The following is a 24394-nucleotide window of genomic DNA, read 5'->3' as shown; positions in this document are numbered from 1 at the left end:
ACAAATAATAATCATCATTATATTTTATGAAAGTTCTTCCAGTACTTTATATTACAGATGTCTACGTCGAATTATATCATTTTTTTTATAAGAACAATTAAAAGAAATGATAATAGGGATAAATGAACTTTCACAACACTGTTATGAACTTGAAACATTATTGGAATGTTGACATCACAGCTCCGACTTCGATGACGACTGCTGTCTGTGCTGTGAGCCTCATCTTCAATTAACAATTACTTCTGTTATCATTTAAGGTATGTTTCTTATCTTTATTTATCCATACAATATTTTTGTCGTAGTAGTAATAAAATTTCAACCATCTGAAACACGAAATACACTTATTTTTTCCGAAATGGGGCAAGCCAAGTGAGCTCACTCTATCTTGAGTTAGCAAGGAAAATATCACAGTTTTGGGCCCAGTAATATAGTTTAGTATAAACGTTAATATTTATTTTCAACAAGATATTAGCTATGGGGTACGATCTACAGTGTCTTGTGTGTCAGGCAGAAATATGCCGACATTAGTAAGTAGAAGATTTCTTTTTCTTTATTCTTTAACTTAAATATTTACTGTCACTAATAAAATAAAGAATAAGTACAGCTTATTATCAATACAAATAATTTGCTCTAAAATTCTGCAACACTCGGCTACATCACAGTTTTAATAATACACTCAACACTGGACTCTTTGGTTAAAAAAAAATCTATTTACTTTTAATTTTTACAAATGATATTTTCATTCATCTAAGTATAACTACATTTTTTAGCTATATTCTAAACAATATCAGAAAACCACACAGCACAGTAGACAGTTTGGGAGTGACAATTAACTAAACTTGGTTGTCAAAAAAAGCCCATTGGATGCACAATTGATCAACTTGACGTAGTTTGGCTCTTAAGAAGTTTCTGTGCAATTTGAAGTGTGTGTACAATGCAAGGCAGGGGCCCCCACTGCACTGACATGAGAGATCAGTTTTAACTTTTCCATCTGTATGATGGTATTCAATTGGCAACACTTACAGATTTCTATAAAAAACATTGGTTAATTGAAAAAATTGTGGATCAGTCATATTTAATATTTTGTTAGGTTAGGTTATGTTAAGTTAGGTGAAGTTTAAATTCGATTAGATTAAGTTAAAGTGAGGTTAGGTTAAGTTAGGTTAAGTTAAGTTAAGTTAAGTTAGGTTATTTTTTTTTTTTAAGTTAAAGATAGGTTAGATCCATATTTTGTGCCAGTTATTCACTGGTAATGTGGGGCAATTTTCAAGGGGGCAGTTGTCCTAGAAACAAATTTTATTAAACAATCTAAATTAAGAAATTATAAATAAAATGATAATGTTCTGATTTTACAGCATGCAGACCTACAGACAGCACCTTGATGACATCGAAGAAATAAGGATGTTTAGTCAAGTTGATGATATGAGGAAGCGACGATTTAATATAAGACGAGATCCTTTTCAGTATTATAATGAAAAGGAATTTATTCAGTGCTACAGAGCATCTAAGGACAGCACCAGGGAGCTGCTTACAAAAATCAGACATCATCTCCCGCATATTCACAACGTCAAGACTTTGTGACAGTCTGCAGGCCGGTGATTATGTAGGCTTTCTCCTTGGTTATAGTGAATATGCGTTGCGTCCATACTTACTCACTCCAATCCATAATCCAGCTAATGAAAGGCAGAGGAAATATAACAGATCTCATATTAAAACAAGAACTACAATTGAAAGGACATTTGGAGTGTGGAAGAGGAGATTTGATGTCTTGCAACATGTAAGAGCAAAGCTGTCTACTACCAAAAATATTATAATTGCATGTGCAGTTCAACATAATATTACTTTGATTTCTGGACTTCCACTGGACATAGAAGACATGCATTAAGAAGTAATACGGCTTTAGTTAGTTAGGTAACTACTATGTTCCATACATTGCTTTAAGTGGTGAACGATTCATGTCATTAAATTTTAATAAAACAGTGGTTCTATATTATTTCTTTATTAAAGCCTTTTCATTCATTCTTAAATTATGTTGCCTTAAATTGTCTCATTTTTACTTCATTGAGGTCTTTAATAAGGAAGCTTACCTCAATATGTATGATAATTCACCTGTGAGGTAATATGAAGAAAACCAAAGGAAAGAAATATAGATTTATTTTTTCTAAATGTGCAAAAATTAAGAAAATAAAAATTATTTTTTCTATACAGGACTCGGCATTTCATTAATATCACAGCTTATATTATAGATATACATAAAAAAAAATCTGAACTGCCATACTTTGTACAATATTTGCACAAAATAGAAATGCGGAGACAAATTTTCTCTTAAATTAAATTATATATGTATGCATAAAAATTAATAAACTAAAAATCTCCTATATCCATTACTTTGCATATAACAACTTGTATTATAAATCTACCCCCCCCCCCCAAAAAAAAAGAACTTTAATCTATAGCACAGTAAAAAGAATTGCAATTATTGAAAATCACAGCATACCTGTATATCATAAAAAGAAAAAAATCTTAGCTGCCATACTTAAGACAGCAATTGTAAACAATGGCAAAATAAAGAAATGTAGATTTATTTCCTTTAAATAAAATTATTTTAAGGTGTAAGACATAAGAAAATAAATTTATAATCTAGATGCCATTTTACGATATATCACAGTACCCCTGTATATAGTAAAATCATAAACATTGCATATGACTGTATGTTATTACTCAACCATCATTCATAAGTTTTAGCCATGGCATCATATGCAGTTGATGCTTTCCTTAAACATGTATCTAACAATTCAAAAGATTTATTAATTTTTTCAAGCGTCTTTTCAATCACTCTAATTACAGTTTCACTTTATCTTTCTTTGAGTGTATGTGCTGATATTATGGCCTTCACTTTCAGTTCCTCCTCATGCTCTCTTTTCATTGTGTACAATTTATATTTGTGGAACTCCCCTTGTCTTTTCTCACAATGACTGGTGAGGCAGGAACAGAGGGTGAAATTAGAAGTCGAAAAACAGAAGTAGATGGTGCACAAGACACAGTTGATAGCCCTGGTGTTGGAACAGGCAAAACAAGAGGATCATGGGAGTGAGGAAGTTCAGGTACACTTGCAGAAGTCTTCCGCATGACACGAGCACTGGGTGGCGATTTCTTCTGAAGCTAATGATAGTTTTTCTGGAGGACCACCACCCTCTCTCCTATATCTCTGGTTTTAGTTCTGAAAGAAACAGAAGAATATAAATGCTTTATACAGTACTAGGCTACAGTCATATCTGCATTAAAATTTACTATGATATGCTGGTAAAAAGGACTCGTGCTTCTGATAAGTTTTTGGAGGTGACCCTTCAGAAACTGAGCATAGACCTGTTTGAAGCTATCTTGCCAGAATAATTTGGCTTGCTAAGTGTGTATTGCCAGGCAACTAATGGAAAGTACACTAACTCTGCAGAATAATATCTGTTTCATATAGATTTATATGCTGTATAGCTTGGTTCTAGGATAATTGCCCCCCAATGCCAGTGAATAACTGGCACAAAACATGGAAATAACCTAACTTTAACTTAAAATAACCTATCCTTACCTAACTTAACCTATTTTTAACTTACCCTAACTTTATTTTAACCTAACCTAACTTTAACTCACATGACTCCTCACATGACCCATCACTTAAATACTGTAATCCTACTCAATTTAGTAACCTAATGGCAAAAATCCTTATTTTTAAATACTAAACTTAGAAATAAGCATATACTTACTCCTTTTTATGTTGGAGGTCCTCTTTAGGTGCTTGGCTGTAAGAGGGAGTTGATCTTGGTTGCTGGCGTTTAATGAGGCAGTAATTTCATCCTAAGCCTTTCTTTTGCTGTCATTTATTGTGTTACAGTACTAGTAGACCTGTCCTCGACGACTGGCCTTTGCTCGATAAGGCGCAAAAGTGATATGTGCAGGGTTACTGACAGGGCTGCAGAACGTTCTCTCCTCTCCATGTTTGATAACACCTGCGCAAACATTGTTGCCAAGTACACAGATGCAAAAATTGTCTGTAATTTGTTTAGAACAGATACTAAAGTTCAATTTGAAAAAAAAGAAGATATTTTTCAAAATATTATTGTGCCGGTATAAAATAACGACTAAATATCTCTCTAAACCGTCTTTCTAATTATGTGAAATAATGCATTTGGCACGCGCGTGGGAAACGTTTGTGCTGCCATACGGGGCCGGATTGATAGTCATTACGAAGCACAATGCCAATTGATAGTGTTCGTGCTGGTCTATTAATAGTCATCCCGATAAACGAGGTATCGGAAGGGAACCGTACGCATATCCCTGAAATGTTGGAAACAACATCGGGTGGCTACCCCCACCCGATAGCTGCCTTACGACAAATAATAATCATCATTATATTTTATGAAAGTTCTTCCAGTACTTTATATTACAGATGTCTACGTCGAATTATTTTATTTTTTTTGATAAGAACAATTAAAAGAAGTGTTAATACGGATAAATGAACTTTCACAACACTGTTATGAACTTGAAACATTATTGGAATGTTGACATCACAGCTCCGACTTCGATGACGACTACTGTCTGTGCTGTGAGCCTCATCTTCAATTAACAATTACTTCTGTTATCATTTAAGTTATGTTTCTTATCTTTATTCATTCATACAATATTTTTGTCGTAGTAGTAATAAAATTTCAACCATCTGAACCGGGAAATTCACTTATGTTTTCCGGAATGAGGCAAGCCAAGTGAGCTCACTCTATCTTGAGTTAGCAAGGAAAATATCACAGTTTTTGGCCCGGTAATATAGTTTTTTTTACTTCACTGTGGTCTTTAATAATGGAGCATAACTCAATATGTAAGGTAATTCACCTGTGAGGTTTTATGAAGACAACAAAAGGAAAGAAATATACATTTATTTTTTTATAAATGTGTAAAAATTAAGAAAATAAACTATAATTTTTCTATACATAGTTCTGCATTTCCTGAAATTCACAGCTTATATTATAGATATATAAAAATAAATCTTAACTGCCATACTTTGGACAATATTTGTAACTGACATGAAAATATTTCTATCTTGGGCACAAAAAGAAATGGTTCACTCCTCTACAGCTATTTATATCATTGCATAAAATTTAATAAAAGAAACATATCCTCTATACAGTACTTTGCACAGTATAACATATCTTATAAATACCTGTATACACCAAACAAAACTTTATTCTTTATCACAGGAAATAAATTCAATTTTTGAAAATCACAGCCTTTATGTATATTATAAATATTTACCCCCCCACAAATAATTACCTGCCATACTTATGACAGCTTTTGTAAACAAAAAAACCTTTGTCAAAATAAACACATGTATGTTTATTTCCTTCAAATAAAATTAGTTGAATATGTAAGAAATAGAACGAATAACTTTTACTTTAGATGCCAATTTCTGAAATATTACAACATCATTCATATGTTTTAGCCATGGCATCATATGCAGCTCCTGCTTTCCTTAAAACACTATCTAACAAATCCAAAGAATTATTCAATTTTTCATGTGTCTTTTCAATTGCAGTTTGTTGTAGTTTTTGTGTTAACATCATTTCTTTTTTCAGTTTCATTTCCTCCTCATGCTCCCTATTCAATCTGTACAACTTAGATTTATGTAACTCTTCTTGTCTTTTATCACACATTTCATAGACACTTGTCACCCTCCTAGTTCGCCTTGGTTTGCTCCTTGGCCGAGAACCAGATGCCCTGGACACTGAATAAAGGTGTTGGTTGGAAGCATGAGCAGGAGGGGGTGAGGCAATATCACTCGATAGTGAGTCAGGGGCATTGACTGCCGAGGCAGGAGCAATGTTTGGTGAGGCAGGAGCAATGTTTGGTGAGGCAGGAGCAATGACTGGTGAGGCAGGAACAATGACTTGTGAGACAGGAACAGAGGGTGAAAATAGAGGTCGATAAACAGTAGATGGAACTTCAGTAAATTGTGCAGAAGACACAGATGATGGCCCTGGGGTAGGACCAGGTAAAACAAGTGGATCATAGGACTGAGTAAGTGAAGCAGAAGGTACACTTGCAGAAGTCTTCCGCATGCCACGAGCACTGGGTTGCTCGAGCACCTCGGCAAATACTGAAACAGTAAACTGTGTCAGTACACGTGTATAAGGTAAAGGTAAAAGTGACATAAGAAAAATAACAGATAAAATATTTAGCTGTCAGCCACTGTTCCCGTTTGATTTTTCGATAGCAAAAGGAGATTGAGCAATGGGAGTTATGAATGCACGCAACTGTATAAATCGATCACTTTTCTGTAATATTCTCACCTAGCTGCACATTTTCTAAGGTATTATTTGCTTCATGTACTGGTTTACTGAAGGTCTCGTAAATGTTATCAGCCATTGACAATTCTGCCCCCATCAGTGATGATGCCAAGACCATTTCTTCTGAAGCTTCCGATATTTTGAGTGGTGGACCACCACCTGTCTTTGCTATAATTTTTCGTTGCTGTATATCTCGGCTTTTAGTTCTGAAAGAAACATAACAAAATAAATACTGTATACAGTACAAAAATAAATAATTATAGCAACAGCATAGGCTTTTATCATGCTTTCCAGGCACCTAATGTAAAGCACACCAAATCTGCAGAATAATACCTGTTTCATATAGAGTTATATGCTGTATAGCTTCGTTCTATGACAATGGCCACCCATTGTCAGTGAATAAAACATGTCAATAAAGTATTAATTCTTAGTGTCCCATGTTGTCTTCAATTTATTAACTGGCAATTAAAGATGACAAACAAGAGAACCTAACACAGTATGGCTGAAGCACCTTTTTACTGGTGTATCCTCCATACCAGTTCCTTCATTATGAATTTAATTTGTGTTTCAGATATCATACACAATTTTAACCTAGCACTCATAGGAGTAAAAATAAATCAATGGCTAACACTTGCACATATAAAATATATGGTCAATACTACTCAGACACCGCATGGAATAGCATATAGGCATACATAACTTATAAAGGTAGACATAAAAACACTTATTTTGATATATAACTGAACGTGATCATAAAATTATATGAAGGAAGGGAAAATGGGGAGGTGAGATGGGAGCTTTCCTTCTGTCTACTTAAATACTGTAATCCTAATCAATTTAGTAACCTACTGGCAAAAAAACATATGTTTTAAATACTTAACTTAGAAATAAACATATACTTACTTCCGTTTTATGTGCTCGTAACTTCTCTTGAGCTGCTTGGCTGAGCGAGGGATTTGGTCTGGGTAGCTGGCGTTGAATGAAGCAGTAATTTCATCCCAGGCCTTTCTTTTCCTATAATTTATGGTGTTGCTTGTAGACCTGTCCTCAATGATTGGCCTTTGCTCAATATGGCGCAAAAGTGCCATACGTTGGGTTTCAGACAGAGCTGCAGAAGGTTCTCTTACTACCTCCATGTTTGATAACCCGCGCGCAAACATTGTTGCCAAGTACTCAGATGAAAAAATTATCTATTTTGTTTCGAACAGATAATAAAGTTCAATTTTATAAAAAAATATATTTTACAATATATTATTGTGCCGGTATAAAATAACAACTAAATATCTCTCAAAATCGTCTTTCTAATTATGTGAAATAATACATTTGGCACATGCGCATGGCCCAAAAAAATTTTGCCATCCGACACGAGCTGCCGTGTTTACACGCTCATGTAAGGGCCTAGGAATATGGCACTCAGCGTTGGGTGGTTGCATCCCGACACACGATCATCAAGATGATGATCGTGATCGTCATTATCGTCGTAATGACTAGGAATACGGCCCCTAGTCCTATAGTATATTACATAATCACTTCAAATAACTTTACACATATTATGAGTAGCTAATGAATTCACAGTAATAACACTAAAATAAATCATACTATGTATTAGTTTCATCTTCAGTGTTCACTATTCAGTACCTCATGACTAAGTATGGCGAAATTTCAGTCATGCACCGGTCTTTCTCTCGCTGTTATTAATAAATTCTTCGCAATGTTTAGACAATTCTAAGACCTCTTTTCTTCTATGATATTTCCGCTGGAAATTAAGGAGAACCAAGATATTAATTTTTCAGTATTATTAGATTTGGTCAGTCACAAGTGTCGCCATCTGTTGTTTACGTCTCACAGAGAAGGTCTGACCACCCATCACGCAGTGTTCCTTACCTCCGTGTTGGCTTCTTGATCGTCTACAGCACATGTGTGTGTGGGGTGTTCTTATTAGCTATAGCGATAGGAGACTTATAAATGGGCAAGTGTTTTTTGTCTTAGCCAATGAACAATGCATGGGTGAGTCGGGAGCGGAGCCTGCCGAAATTTGATTTTTCAGTACCAGAATAACCAGATATGGCTGAACAAGTGGAAAGAGCTGTACCATTATGGTTTGGTTTTGGTATTGTTGGTTGGAATTTTATTGTGTGATTTACTCGAAAAAAAAATAAATTTTCGCTAGGATTGATGGGTGATGGGAGGGGGGGTATCTAAAAAGCTTTTGATTTCCAGCTGAAATAAATATCAAATTCGTTCGAAACTCAATGTATACAGCCTTAACAACATCAACCTAGAGAAGTCGACTTGCATAGGCCTAGAAAACGCACTGTTAATGTTCGAAATAAGGCAAACAGAGTATTAGGTTTTATATCTAGAAGTGCAAGTAATAAGAGTGCGGAGGTCATATTGCAACTATATCTTGCGTTAGTCAGGCCGCACTTCGATTATGATGCTCAGTTCTGGTGCCCTTATTATAGAATGGATATCAATTCACTGGAGTCGGTGCAGCAAAGAATGACGAAAATGATTCCGGGACTTAGAAACCTTCCATATCAAGATAGATTAAAGAAACTAAACTTGCATTCCCTAGAAAGACGAAGAGTGCGGGGAGATATGATAGTGGAATTTAAGTGAGTGAAAGGAATCAATAAAGGAGATATAGATAAAGTTCATATAATACCCGAGCAGGATAGGACTCGTAGCAACGGATTTAAGTTGGATAAGTTTAGGTTTAAGAGGGAGATAGGAAGGAACTGGTGTACAAATAGGGTGGTGGACGAGTGGAACAAGCTTAGCAACTTTGTAGTAAGTGCTAAAATGCTGCAAAGTCTTAACAGGAGGCTAGATAGATTCATGGATGATAGAGAGTGGTAGTAACTTTCGACAGGAGCTGTCATGCACAGTCCAACCGACCTATTGCAGATTCCTTATTTTCTTATGTTCTTATGAAAAACATATTTTTAATATCCAAACAAAGACTGGTGCATAAATGAAATTTGACCCTAATTATTTACTGTTTTGAATTAGTATTATCTTTAAGAATTATCACAAAAACATCGTGACATGATTGAAAAGTATCTTGTTTAAAAAACTGGGTGTCAACACTGTGTATCTCTTAATATTTCACTTGTATAAAATATTATTACCCTTATATATCTCTCACTGATTAATATACACAAAAATACCAGTGAGATTACCAACTCTTGGGGTATTAACACAAAATTAAGGAAAACTTTAAGAGGGAGATACAACTACTGTACATGTTGCCTCTGTAAGATAAGATATACGATGGCGACATGCAGCTCTCTCACTCAATGGGAGGTTGGTGTTTGAAACCTGATAGCAACTCTACTTCGCTAACAATTATAATTTACACTGTTCCAGTTCACTTATATTAATTATTTCCCTACAATATATCACCTAATAATTTTATACAACTTATTTCAATGTTTATAACTCTGAATAAATTCTTCTTAGCTATGTTACAATAATGACTCAGGCATTCAAACATATAGGTCAACATGACGGGGCCTGACTAATCCCCGTCCACTAACTACTAAACACAAAATTTCCACAAAACTTTCCCTCAGCTTAAGACTTAATACATATTTGCAAATGTTCTTCAATCATCAGACTTTCTCCTACATTACATTAAATAAACTAACAATCAGTGATAACTTCTCCATTTGAGAATTTAACTGAACATTGGTTTACCAGCTGACTTCCATGCTCTTTCTTTTCAGAGGAATAACAAAAAAATTATGTTACACAGCAAGAATTATTTATTAGAACAATAGAAATTCAGTTTGGTAAAGCCTTACGAAAGCGCTACCACCAGAAGGAAAAATGCGATTTTGTTTAAAAATTTTATACGCATTAGTAGCATGATATTAAGCACAGAAATGGAAACGACAATGCATAAAGCCGACTAGAACCTGGTAGAACCTGAACTAACAAACCCAACCTATTAGGTCAGGTTCTATTAGGTTCTATGCATTATCGTGTTCATTTATGTGTTTAATATTATACAAATAGTGTGTACAAAATAGCCAAACCAACGAAAATAAGCAAAAGAACCAAAGAAACCCTACCTAACGATTGTCGAACGTAAGCAAATGAACCAAGGAAACCCTACCTAACGATTGTCACGAGACGCTGTAAAAAACTATAGATGATAAAAAAAGAACAGAGAATGTATTTAATAAGTAAATAAAAAGAAGGAGAACGCGCATGTGTGCCGTAGTTGTCAACAAAGGCCGTAAGAGACTGCTCCTTTAGAGTCGTATTTCTGACGAATTCAGCGAGTCTACTAATCCCAGTCTGTGCAGAGAACTATAGCAAGGCCCAGTTATCAGCCCAGTGGCATCTATTTTTTTTTAAGTTTTGGACTTTGTCATTTTTGGGGGATGAAAACGTCTGGTCCTACCACCAGTCCTTCTGGTCGAAGTTTTTCATGTTTGCGCATGCGCAATGTGAAGTGCGACGTAGCAGTGACGTCTTTACCACTCCACCTGACTGCAGTGTTGCCAACGTGCCCTATGCCCGCCGTTAACCGCTCCCGTTCGTTAGAGACGACGGCAGTAGGTGACAGTGATGCTGACGACTTTCATCTTGAAGACAAATCTAAGAAGCAGAAACCTCAAAAGTCAGGGTCTCCAGCAGGGGCTACGGCTCCCTCTCGCACCCCGTCTGGGGCTGTAGAGGGTGGCCTCCTTCTGCCCTCGGGGTCCCCAAGTGAGCTCACATGTGGCTCAATAATGACCGACCCTCTGCCGACGATGGACATAGTAGATTCCCTTAGTCTCCCTGCCCCGTCGCGCCTTCGTCGTCTCGCATTTCCTCGGGACTTGCCTCTGAGCACACGGAAGACCTGGTTCTTCTGTCACTGCTCTCCACTTCAGGACTTAACACTTCGCCTCCGCCGAGGTCCTACAGCTGTAATAGTCACCACACAAATGGACGAGACGGTATGCTTACTCACTCAAGTGGGCTTTCCTGCTCCCCAGGGGGAGGTGATGCTGAGCTTCACCACCATAACTCCAGAAACTCGTCGTACTAAGGTAATGGTTCGCCACGTACCCTGGGAGATCCCTATCGACGATCTTCGCCCTCTTCTCCCACAACTAATCGACATGGAGCGCCGCATCAACCCGTTCTCTAAACGTTCATCCAACGAACTCATCGGCTGGTGGGTGAGCCCCCTCCCTCTGAAGGTGATTGTAGGACCTATTCACAACTGTCCTCTCGACTGATTTATCGGAACCCCGAAAATCTGTGGTCGTTGCCAATCGTGGAAACACCGCACCTGGGAGTGCACGAGGGTGGTCTCCTGCGGTTTCTGTGCAGGATCCTCACGATACAGTGGAATTCAAATCGAAAATTCAGAACAAAATCCCAGTAATTCCACGGTGTGTCAACTGCCATGGCAGTCACCACGCCTGGAATGCCAATTGCCCACAGCGTCCTGGCACTCGCCTATGGAAAACTTACCTTGTACCACCGCCCTTTCTCTGACGAAGCCCCTGTCAACCAAACATCACTCCTATCCACCACCGCCTCTTCCATCCACCAAGGATTTCCCATTGATCTCCTCCCTTCTACCATCCCCCCTATCACCCCTACCACCCATCTTTTCTCCCCTCCCTCTCTCTCCCTACCGTTCTTGGAACAAGGTCCTTGCTGGCCCTGCCACACAGTCACCACCACCTCCTGCCCACCTGGACCCCAGCTGTCTCTCACCAGCACCACCACCTCTTGCTCACCTGAGCCCTCACCGTCCTTTTCCGTCGCTACCACCACCACCTGCCCAGTCGGGCCCTCGGCAATCCTCTCCGCCACCTTCAGCTCCAGCACAGGTACACCAAGTTGGTTCTATGGAAACAATCACTCTCCGTCTGGATTGCCATTCCAAGCAAATCAACCTTCTCTCTGCCCAACTCGACTCGTTTGTGAAAACAATTGCGACATTGCAGAGGCAACACCAACTCATTCTGGACAGCCTTATCCAACAGGGACGCACTTTGCAAGCCCTGGTGACCCACCTCCTTCCTTCTCCCGAGATGGAGGATTCATCCCTCGCTCTCCCTCTCCTCCCTCTCCAATATCCTCAACAGAATTTGGTACCTCCTCCGGAGCCCTGTTTATCCCCACCGACTCATCTCATACCGGAGGCCGTTCCCTCCTCTTCTTACAATGGAACATCCATGGATTTAAACGTCGCCTGACAGACCTCGCCCAGTTTGTGCTCTCCCATCAAGTAGATGTCGTTCTACTTCAGGAAACCATCACAGACGATGTTACTCCACTCCGCCTCTCTGGCTATACTGTTTACACCCTGCCTCGGTGTCTCCCTTACTCTTGGTGACCGGACCCTTCGTGTAGTCAATGTTCATTTCAAGAGTGATTCTCTGGACCCCCAGGTTCTTCACGACCTCCATGATGGGGTTCCCACTATTGTTCTTGGCGACTTCAATGCCCGCCATCCAACTCTTACTCCGGATCATCCCACTCCATTTACCCTTAACTGATCACACCTCTCACAGTTTCTTAATGGGGATGATGATGTTCGCTTTCTTTGTCCTGACGATCCTACTCGCCTCCCCCATAGTTTCCTTGATGTTGGCTCACCATGTACAAGTCCTTTGTCCGTTCCTGTGTCGACTACGCCGCCCCTGCCCTCGTCAACATTAGTCGGAATGCTGTCAACTGTCTCGAAGTTATACAGAGGAAAGCTGCTCGTATCATCCTTGGGGCTCCTCAGTGGACACGCTCTACTTCTTTATATACCGAACTTGGTCTTTCCCCCTTACAGGATCGTGTCCAGGAGTTTTACCTAAAACCTACCGTTTCCATTCTACGGGATCCTCGGAGCAACTATGTCCAAGCCAACTTGACTCCTGCTGTCCGAGGCCGCCCTCCATCTAGAAGACAGTGGCGAGAGTCACTTATCTGAGCCATTCAGGAATACGACCTCCTGCCTGATATTGTTGTCACCCCTGCTGTTGGTTCGTCTCATTCTCCCTGGCTGGATTTTCAACCTGAAGTTATTGCCCTCGGTGGACCGCTCCCGAAATCCCACGTGAACCCTGTTATTCTCTGCAAATACCACCTCTCCAGGATCGCCCACTGGTCCCCAGGTAGGGTCTTCCTCTACACTGATGGCTCTGTTGACCCCGCTACAGGTCGGGCCGGGGCTGGTGTCTACATCTCCCGTCCTGATGCCCCTGAGCCTATCAAACTTTCTCTCAGAGTTTCTGATTGGGCATCCTTCACTCAGGCTGAACTGATAGACCTCCTTGCTGCACCTTCTCGCTGAGTAAGAAGCAGATGGTTTCTACCCCTTGCTTGTCTGCTGCGATTCCAGGTCTGCTCTCGACGGGAAAGCATTTGGATCAGGGGAAAATAAGGACCTCATCCTCCGAATACGAGGGTTAACATCCACACTTCAGGATGCAGGCCGTCCTGTGACATTCCTATGGATACCCAGTCATGTTGGTATCTTGGGGAATGAGGCAGCAGGTGGCCTTCCCAAGACTGACTGTAATAAGGCCACACCTGACTACGTTATTCCTCGAACACTTTTACAGCTTAGGACCCAAATTCGCCGCAAACAGAGAGAAACTCGGGAAGCAGTCTTCCCCCCTGGACTCCCCGCCCACCTGGTACGATGTTCTCCGTAAACTTCCTGACCTCTCGTATGTCTATGGGAAAGGGTCGTGGAAAAGGGACGTGATTGCTGCCCGTATCATCATTGGGTATGACTTTGCTTGGGAGATTCGTATCCCCGTATCCCCTAAGCAACGCTCTTGTGCATTATGCAGAAGACCCGACAGCCGCACCCTTATCCACTACCTCCTAAGATGTCCCCACACACAACACTTCCGTGACGCCTGCTGGACCACCCCTCCACGACCCCCTGACGGACACACGATGATCCTCCCCATACTGGCCAGATATTATGTAAATAACATTGATAATGTGCTAAAGGAATATCCTTCCTTCCTAAGGCTTTAGTAAGCCCCTTTATAATATTTATATATACTTGTGACACTTGCCAGATGCTTCTGGTGTTATTGTACACGGGTACCTAGTGACAGCACAAGGATCCCACTTCCTCTATCAAGGAATAAACTATTGAAATTGAAAAAAAAAATTAACAAAAGAAGAGTAACCGGTATATACGTATTTCTAAACTTAATATAGATGAGGAATTATTTTATTAAAAGGATCAGAAGTAATGGAACACAATTTATACTGGTTTTAGAGGAAAAATGGCGGCGGCAGAAAGCGGACTGACTTACGGTAAGAAAATGATTTTGGCGTTTGAAATGCACCTAGAGACGTAATTTTAATGCCATAACATCAGTGTTCGCCGTGTTTTTACCCCGTAATTTCCCTCATCTTTGATGTCCTGCCCACTAACAAAGAATTTAAGATCGTAAGATAGAGTAATGGAAAAAATCCTAAAAAATGCATAAAATTATAATAGAAAGTTGTCGTTTTTTTAATATACTTAAAATCATCAACACAATAAGTATAGCAAAAATAAATAAAAACAACAAACAACTTCTGGTGGTAGCGCTTTCGTAAACCTTTACTTTCAGTTTTTGGTGTATATATTCATAAAATCAATTCAACATCATTAAAATACACACACACACACACACACACACACACACACACACACACACACACACACATAGACTTATCAGACAGAAACTATTGTGGCGACTCAGAAAGGCTTTCAAATCACAAGAATTTCCAATAACTTATGAATAAGGCGACTGTTACAATGTCTTCTGTCGACAACCTCTTGTGGTGATGAATATTGGAGAGAGAGAAAGAGAGAGAGAGAGAGAGAGAGAGAGAGAGAGAGAGAGAGAGAGACTACCTAAATTGGATACGTTTGCTTAGCACCAGTTGAGACAAAATTACACAGTTACCGCCCTAACTAATCTCTGTAGTTCTTAGCTCGGAGAAACTAAAAGAGAAGAAAAAAAAATATTGTTCAATAGAAATCAGTTAAACATATTGTTAAGGTTTGATAGTTTTGGTGACTGTGTCTTCTCGCCATGTCCTTGTCATCTTCATCATCATCATCATCATCATCTTCATCTATATGACTGCTTTCCATCACAAATGCGTCTATTTCTTCCCATATCGCCTCGCATTTAAGTTTACATTTAAGTTTACATCTCCCAGACACACAGTCATCACTCTCTAGGATGCCAGATGCACGTGCTTATAAATATCCACCCACAGCTGTGAAATTTATAATTTCTTACTGCTGGTGACATATGGCATCATGCATAGCTCGTAAGATATTTGAAACACAGCAGTAATCATCAGTCCATAGCTCCAATTTGCGTACGACTTTAGGCCCAAAGTGCACGAGGTATGTGGGCAGGACTGAAACGCTTACATAATGTTTACTGTCGAACTGCGTCAGTTAGGAGACAATATTATACTGTGACTCTACCTTAAATAGATTACTTTCACTTAGCACCAATTAGAAGATGAAATCAACCATGGAATATAACAATGGAACTATATACAATGCTGCTCTTCCTATCATCAACACACATACATCCACACATCACAGATCCCACGTTGGTTACACAGGAATGGTGAAATGTTGGTCTTCTTAGCACTACCCCGCCCCCTGTGGTTTATTCCGTACCTCTGTTTATCCTAGGTTATACACGCTTATCCTCGTATCATTAATATCACCAATATTATCAACCGTAATAAAAACAGTAGGTAAACCATTGCTATATAAACTTACCATTGAGGTTTCTAAAATAATTATTTAAATTATTATTTTATCTATACTAATGAGTTAGCATGGAGTATACACACACTCACACAAACATGCACACATATATATTAAATATGTATGTTTGGCCCATATCTTCAATGTACTAATGAGCAGAGAAAAGATATGTATACACATATGTACAGTAAATATATATACATAGGTATGTTTGGTCGTACTCAGCGATATATCCTGGTGATGAAGGTCCCAGTTGGGAGAGAGGGCGGGATGAACGATCACGGACGTAGAGGTTAATTTAGCAGATTAGTTAAATAAATCACATTATAGGGGCGAGTGGTCACACCCAGTCAATGGTAATGGTTCAATTCCTCTCCCTCTCAACCCTGGTATTTGCACTACCTCAAATGTTTTGGTACTTATGTATGTCTATGAATGTATTTGTATATAATAATAATAATAATAATAATAATAATAATAATAATAATAATAATAATAATAATAATAATAATAATAATAAAAATAATAATAATAATAATAATAATAATAATAATAATAATAATAATAATAATAATAATAATAATAATAAAAATAATAATAAAAAAGAATCCAAATTAATACAGTAAAATCAACAAAAATTAAAAAAAAAATATTCGGTAGATATGCAGTATAGAATATATTAAATATGGGGGGAGAGACTGAACATAAGCTTTTAGTATAAATTCGGCACGAAAAGGAAAACTAATAATTTACTTATTTATTTATTTTTTTTATTTTTATTTTTTTAACTTACGCACGATTTTCACAATAGTTTCAGTAGAGCTGTTTTTGCAGCGGAATGTGGACAAGGAACCTCAGGTGGCACAAGGTGGCGATAGCGAAAGTGGTGAAGCACCTTTATCCTAGACTGGCAGAGAAAGAGAGAGATTTTTTTTTTTTTTTTTTTTTTAAGTGGGGAATGGATGGAAGGCATGCTGGGGCTCAAGGAACAGCCAGACATGAGGGATAGAGAAGTCACAACATATAGTCGTGGGGGAGAAAGGTTGGAAAAGAAGTTTTATGAGTTAAACAGAGGGGGACGACACCCCTTGTTTTACATATTACAGAGTTTGTTGGCTTACTAAGCTAACCATGGATTTAGGATGAGGTTGCACGATGGTTATTTTGGTAGACAATGACTAGATTGATTTTACAATTACAAGTTTATTAAAATCTTACACTGTATTACGTTATGGACTCACTAGATTGTGACTTATTAAATGTGAACTTATATCATCTAAGTTTTAATCTAAGGTGGATCACTGTGGCGGACATAGATGGGTCGCGGGTTGGGTTGTTGTAGTGTGGGCAGACACCGTGGCCACCAGGCGTTGGGTCGCTCTCCGTTGATGTCTTCCCCGCGTAGGTGGTATGGGCTGTGAGGGTCGTCCAGGATCTTGTCTCAAACCTTCTTCCATAGGCGATGGAACCTGACGTTGAGGGCCTCTGTTTTATTTCTCAGGTGGATGATTTCTACTGTATCCAGGTAGGATGGCGCTTACATAAGAACATAAGAACATAAGAATGGAGGAAACTGCAGCCGGCCTATTGGCCCATACTGGGCAGTCCCGTTTACACCTAACCCCTATTGCTCATATGAGCATCCAACCTATGTTTGAAGCAATTCAGCGTATTCGAGTTAATGATGATATTTGGTAACTTATTCCATTCATCCACTACTCTGTTTCCAAACCAGTGTTTACCTATTTCACGCCTAAATATAAATTTGTCTAATTTAAAACCATTGTTACGAGTTCGCTCCTGGTTGGATAGTTTGAGTACCTTTGTAATGTCCCCTTTGTTTAGCCCTGCCTTCCAGTTATACACCTCTATCAGGTCGCCCCTCTCTCTAAGTCTCTCAAGGGAGTGCAAATTAAGATGCTTTAACCTGTCTCTATACTCAAGGTTCCTAATGCCCGGGATTAGTCTTGTCATTCTCCTCTGAATTCTTTCCAAGGATTCTATATCCATTCTGTAATACGGTGACCAGAACTGAACTGCGTAATCCAGGTGTTGTCTCACAAGAGCAAGATACAGTTTTAGGATGACCTCGCTAGTCTTGTAACTAACACTCCTTTGTATGAACCCAAGTACTTTATTAGCCTTGTTACGAGCAAAAACACATTGTTTACTTGGCTTAAGGTTCCTACTTATCATTACTCCTAAATCTCTCTCGTAGTCGGATTTCTCTATGGCATCGTTGTTCATCTGGTATCTGGTTTCCCTGTTTACATCTCCTATACTGAGTAATTTACATTTGTCGACGTTGAATTTCATCTGCCAGTTTTCAGACCATTCAAAAAATTTGTTTAGATCTTCCTGTAGTTTTGCCGAGTCCTCGTCAGATTTGATAACACGTCCTAGTTTACAGTAGTGTCATCAGCAAATTTACTTATGTTGCTGTCAATGCCGATATCTATGCCGTTTATGTATATAATAAATAATAATGGTCCAAGTACTGAGCCTTGGGGAACTCCACTTGTGACGTTGCTCCAATAGGACTTAGTGCCGTTAATGCTCACTCGCTGTTTCCTGTCCTGTAACCACGCCCTAATCCATTTAAGGATGTCACCTTTGATGCCATGAGCTTCTACCTTTCTAATTAGTCTTTCGTGGGGGACTCTGTCGAAGGCTTTGCTAAAGTCGAGATATACCACATCATAATTGTGCCCCTCGTCCACCGATTCGAAAACTGATGAAAAGAATGTTAATAGATTAGTTAGGCAAGAACGTCCGCTTGTGAAGCCATGCTGGGAATCATTGATCAATCGGTCCTCAGACACTTGTTTTGGAAGCGTTGTAGTTGTTGTAGTTTGGTCTTTCCGAGTGTGACCAGTAGTATATATGGGTATTACAACACACGCCTCACCAGCGCCTTGTACAGGTGGACTTGTATCTATCTTCTCAGGCATCAGTTTAAAACTTTTTAATTTGGCGGCGGCGAATTTGGCTTTCTCTAGTCCGAGCAACCTGTTTTGCTTAGAGTAGTCAATCTCTTCGTCGTCGATCATCAATGGCGCCGGCTTGAATTTGGCTATGGGTATGACCTCGAATTTCATTACCTCGTCGGCACATATGACGTACTCGCTGCCGACGATTGGGGGTGGCAGGTCAGCCGTGTAGAGCTTGCAAAGGGTTGGTGGAGACAAGAGTCCTGAGGCACGCTTCTCAGGAGTGAGAATTCTTCTCCACAATGTTCTTGCATCTTCATTTTGGCTCTGCGGTCCTTAATGAAGTTGCACGGCAGGCGCGTCAGGTTATCGAGTAGCCCCAGTTGTATGCTCTTATACTGCAGCCCCGAGTGCCAAACTTTGTCAAACGTCTTGCTGACGTCCCTCAGTAGTACGTTGCACTGCAGACCGCCAGTCATGACATTGGCGATTTGTTCGTAGGCCTGGGCTGTGGCGGTGGATGTGCCTCGGTACTGGCGGAAGTCGAACTGGCGGGATTATGCACGTCTTCGTCCTCCAGATACACCCGAAACGGCTTGTTTACTATTTTTCCGAGGATTTTGACAGGTACCTCTAGCAGCGATATTGGTCGAAAGTTTTCGACTTTGTTTGGAGGCTTCCCTGCTTTTGGTATGAGGCGAATAACGGCGATTTTGAACATCTTAGGGAAGTATCCGGAGGCGAGGCAGGCGTTGCATATATGAGCAAGTCTCTCTATTATGTTGTCGGGGAGTTGAGCCAGGATCTTCTTGTTAATGTGGCTTTGCCCAAGTGATTTGTTTTTATACCCTTTTATGACGGCTGACACATCTGCAGGAACTATGCGCTTCGTCAGGTAGCTTCCGTCCACCAGTCTAGTGAAGTCAGTCCGTGGGAGCGGGTGGAGCAGGTGCTGATGGTCTTGCAACTGACCTAAAATGTCCTCCTCAAACTCCCTGTTGAAGCCCTCGTTCTCCTGTTCACTAATGGTAAAGATCTTCCGTAAATATCGCCGATGTAATTGTTCTTGGTTTTCCTCCCCGAATAGTTTCACGTTGTTTTGGTCGAGCAGGTAAGGAACCGTGCTAGAGGTGGAACCCATCAGTCGCTTGATCCCTTTCCAGAATGCAGCAGAATCGCGGTAATTGTTGGCTGCCTCCCACACCAAGGCGGCCCACTTTTGTTCATGTAGACCAGGTGTGGCCAACCTGTCGATCGCATGGCAAAATTAAACTTAATGATCCCTCCTTCTTAAGCTGCCATACAAAAATCCTCTTCAAATTTTACTTATAATCATTGGGATATTATATTTGTTTAGATTTTTTTCTGGGAATAGATTATCATTATGGACACATCAGGGCAATACATACAAAAAAACTTCGACTGTGCCATGCTGTGTGTGATGGAACCTGATAGGAAGTGTTCGCGTTCATATAGGCCAGTGCTGTTTGGTTACTGGTGAGGAAACTGATGAGCAAGTTGTCATCAGTTGTAGGCTAAAACTAGGCAGGTATTTGCTTTTATAATTTTACAAATACACGTTAAGCCTTGTATTAATTAATTTGTTAATGAAAAAATCGACTCGATATTGAGGAGACTTGTCAAAAGTAAAGAGAGAGAGAGAATCATATTTGGCAACCTTGCCAGCGAGCGTACACACTTGTCACCAACAATGCAGTGATTTTCAGTCATCTGCAATACTTGGAAGTGTGAGGTGCTGCCTCTTGTTATGGAAAAGTCTTGGGTGATTACAAGAATTACTGACTTTTTAGCTTAGCGACAGTTCTCGCCAGTGTGGACAGAAGTGTCCACACTGGCCGATGACAATTGCTTATAAAAAAAAAAAGTAAAGAACGTTATGCTGTTATGTTAGTAATTCTCATATTCATGTAGAAAAAGTCATGGAAAAAAGTAATTCTCGTATTGACGTACGTCTTAATCTTTTCCAAATATAGGTTATTGGCCATCAACTGAACCAAAAATTAGTTCTGGAACAAGCAATAAAAATACCCAAATTTACCATTTTCACAATGAATGGGAAGAAGACTATTTTTTTACCATGAATAATTTGAAGTTTCTGTGCTTGATCTGCCATGCGTCTCCAGCTCTAGCTAAGAAAGAAAATCCTGAAAGGCATTTCAAAAGTTTTCACAAGAAGGATGATAATGATTTCCCACCCAAAAGTGAGCTACGAAAGAGGAAAGTTCATGAACTGAAATCACAGCTTACTGCACAACAAACTCTTTTTACAGGCGCGAGCTCAAAATCAAGGGAAGCAACCATTGCATCATTCAGGGTGAGTCGAGTACTTACAAAGCATAAAAAAAAAAAACATTTCAAGATGGAGAAATATTCAAAGAGGCCTTTTTAGAAGCAGCATATTCGTTGTTTGAAAATTTAAAAAATAAGTCTGAAATACTGTCTTCTATTAAGGATGTTCAGTTATCAAGAAACACTGTCATGAGGCGCTGTGAATTCATGGCTGAGGATTTGGGTGAACAACTGAATAAAGACATACATGAGTGCGTGTTCTTTTCATTACAATTTGATGAATCTACTGATGTGGTCGATACATCACAATTATGTATTTTCATTAGACTGGTGTTTAAAGACATGACTACCAAAGAGGAACTGCCGAAAATTCTACCATTCAAAGGAAAAACTCGGGATGAAGACTTATTTCAGACTTTCAATGATTTTGTTAATAGTACACAGTTGCCAGTAAGTAAACTCGTATCTAAAAATACTGATAGGGCACGTGCATTGGTTGGCCGAATCAGTGGGTTCATTGCCCTGTGCAGCAGTGATGATAGGTTCCTAATTTCTTTTTTGGCCTCAAAAGATTGGCCTTTTGATAACAACGAAGTGTGGCTGTTAGATTTAGATTTTTTAGTTGACATAACTGCTATGCTGAATATACTAAACTTAGATCTGCAAGGGAAAGATAAAACTATAGTTGACATGATTAGTCCTGTGGCTGCTTTTGAAGCAGAAACTAAAACTCGTGTCTTCGCAGTTGCATCAACATCAACTACGAAACTTCAGAAATATGATGTCTGAACTAGAAAACCAAGGAAAAGACTGTGACCAGTTTGACAGTGATCGATATATTGAACAGTTACAAAACCTTGCCTCATATTTTGACAGACGGTTTCAAGATATAGCAACCTGTTGCAAAATATGTGTCTTCCATTTGGTAAAATCACAAATGTTGAAGATATTGCATCTAGAATGGCATCAGTATTTAACATGGACATATCTGAAGTCGAAAATGAGCTTCTGAAGCTTAAAAATGATATTCAGATCAAATCCATGGTAACAGGAAGAAGTTTCTGGAACCTTCTCAGTGAAGAAAAATATCCCAATGTCAGAAAATGTGCAATGTACCTCACAGCATTTTTTGGATCAACCTACCTTTGTGAATCAACATTTTCACACATGAAGCACATCAAATCCAAATACCGATCAACAATGTCAGATGAACACCTGGATGCTGGCTTGAGGCTAGCAGTCACAGCCTACAGTCCTAATTACACAAAGCTGGCAGACAACATGCAGTACTAATAATCTCATTAGTAAAATAAATTTATGGTTTTGTCATGTTAACAATATATCATAGCAACTATTGAAAAATATTATTTGTTTACTCTCTACGAATCTGCGTATTTTATGGCAATGGGTGAATATTAGGCTGGTAGATCGCGTCAGGGTAACTGTGGAAAAAGTAGATCACATCACACAAAAAGTTGGCCACCCCTGATGGAGACGTTTGCTCTCGTGCTGGATGTCCGTCTCTAGCTCTCGGTACCGGTCTCTCAGCTCTTGCGTCCACCCTAGGATACTGGCTGCTGTCTCACGTGATCGTACTGGACACTGAGCTGCCTCAGCTGGTGACTAGTGTGAGGATGGGGAATGGTCCTGTGAGTGGTGGTCGGGATGTTGTTGTCCATCTCTGTCTTCATATCCGTGTACCATTGTTCGACCGCGTCGTCGACGTCATTGGGGCTGGTTTCTTCCAGGTTTCTTTCCTGCTTGAGACTGAGAGACTCCTTGAAGGAGTCCCAGTCTGCCCGTTTGAGGTTTGACCTGATGTTGGCGGGGATCATTATGGGATTGGATGAGAGCGTCACGACGACTGGCAGGTGATCGCTGGTACTGATGGGTCCGGCGGTAACTTGCCTGTTCAGGACGGCCTCGTTGTTAGAGAGGATTATGTCCGGTGTTGTGGCACTGGCACGTCTGATCAATGTCAGGAAATCTGGCCCAAGGTGTTGCAGTTTTCCCCTTCTGATGATGGCATACAGCACCACACCGACATTGTTCTCATTACCGTGTCCGAGTATGGCGTGGCGCGCAATAAAGTCCCCTATGATGTATGTTGGTTTTCTGTGGCGTAGCAACTGGTTGAGGTCTATTTCGGGTAAGTAAGGACGTCTGGGAGGTAGGTACATTGTGCATGTGATAACAGGTCCCCTAGTTGTCTCCACCTGTACTCCCGGAACTGAATCCTCGAAGTCTGGCAACACTCCGTGACTCAGCCGTGACCTGATGGCCACAGCGACACCATCGTTCAGCTCACCCGTCATGTTCCTCTGGTATACAGTGTAGCCAAAAATTTTCAGCTTACTTTCGTCCTTTATGCCAGTACTGTTTAACAGAATAATGTCCGGGTCTAATTGATAGTATGAGTTAGACTGTTCGTTACGTCTATTAAGGGACCAGTATAGGACATTATGTTGGACAATTTTCATCCTGCTAACGACTGCCGTTTCGGAGACTGTAGCTTGGGGCGTCGCTTGAAGTGTTTGCTCGGCTTCTGCCATTTCTAGGGGGAAGGAACTTCTTAGCAGAACCTTCGGACACCTGCTTGTCAGTTAATGGCGGGCCCTCGAACTTCTCGTCACCCGTGTACAGGAAGGTGTTCAGGTCCTGGGCCTGCGTGTCGAAGTAATCTGCTGACGCTGCAGCTCGAGGGTCTTGTTCCTCTGTGGAATAAGTCGCCATCATCTGGTTGCAACCATTGACTGTGGTTGCAGTTCGATGGTCACTGTCGTCGCTGGGATTACATGTATTGGGGTCACGGAGATTTACGGTGTCGTTGGAGCTGTGATCCCAGGGGGACTGACTGGCCACGTCAAGGCTACGGTTATACTGACTTTTGCCTAAGTCAGGGAGGTCATGGTCTATTTCTGGAGTGGGTTGAGGTCGTCGATAAGTCGTTGAGTGGGTTATTGCCTTCAGGATTTCTTTTGAAGGGACTTTGTAGCTTATTTCAACAGGTGCAATGTTGTTCCTGGTTAGTGTCTCGTTGAGGTGTTTCGAGAATGATCCTGGAT

The 24394-nt window shown here is 40.0% G+C and overlaps 1 protein-coding gene across 1 annotated transcript; it reads left to right on the top strand.

Annotated features, from left to right (window-relative positions):
- The first annotated feature begins 11449 nt into the window (after positions 1–11449).
- Positions 11450–22622, top strand: LOC121870538 (general transcription factor II-I repeat domain-containing protein 2A-like). The gene is made up of 4 exons (XM_042372372.1): positions 11450–11505; positions 21311–21354; positions 21901–22112; positions 22206–22622. Exons 1-4 carry the CDS (start codon positions 11450–11452, stop codon positions 22620–22622), a joined length of 729 nt encoding a protein of 242 aa, XP_042228306.1.
- Positions 22623–24394: the final 1772 nt, after the last annotated feature.

Source organism: Homarus americanus, unplaced genomic scaffold (genome assembly GCF_018991925.1).
Source record: "Homarus americanus isolate GMGI-L3 unplaced genomic scaffold, GMGI_Hamer_2.0 scaffold56333, whole genome shotgun sequence".
NCBI classification, from domain to species: Eukaryota; Metazoa; Arthropoda; class Malacostraca; order Decapoda; family Nephropidae; genus Homarus; species Homarus americanus.
Note: the sequence above shows the minus strand (reverse complement) of the source record. Positions and strands in the feature narration are given on the sequence as shown.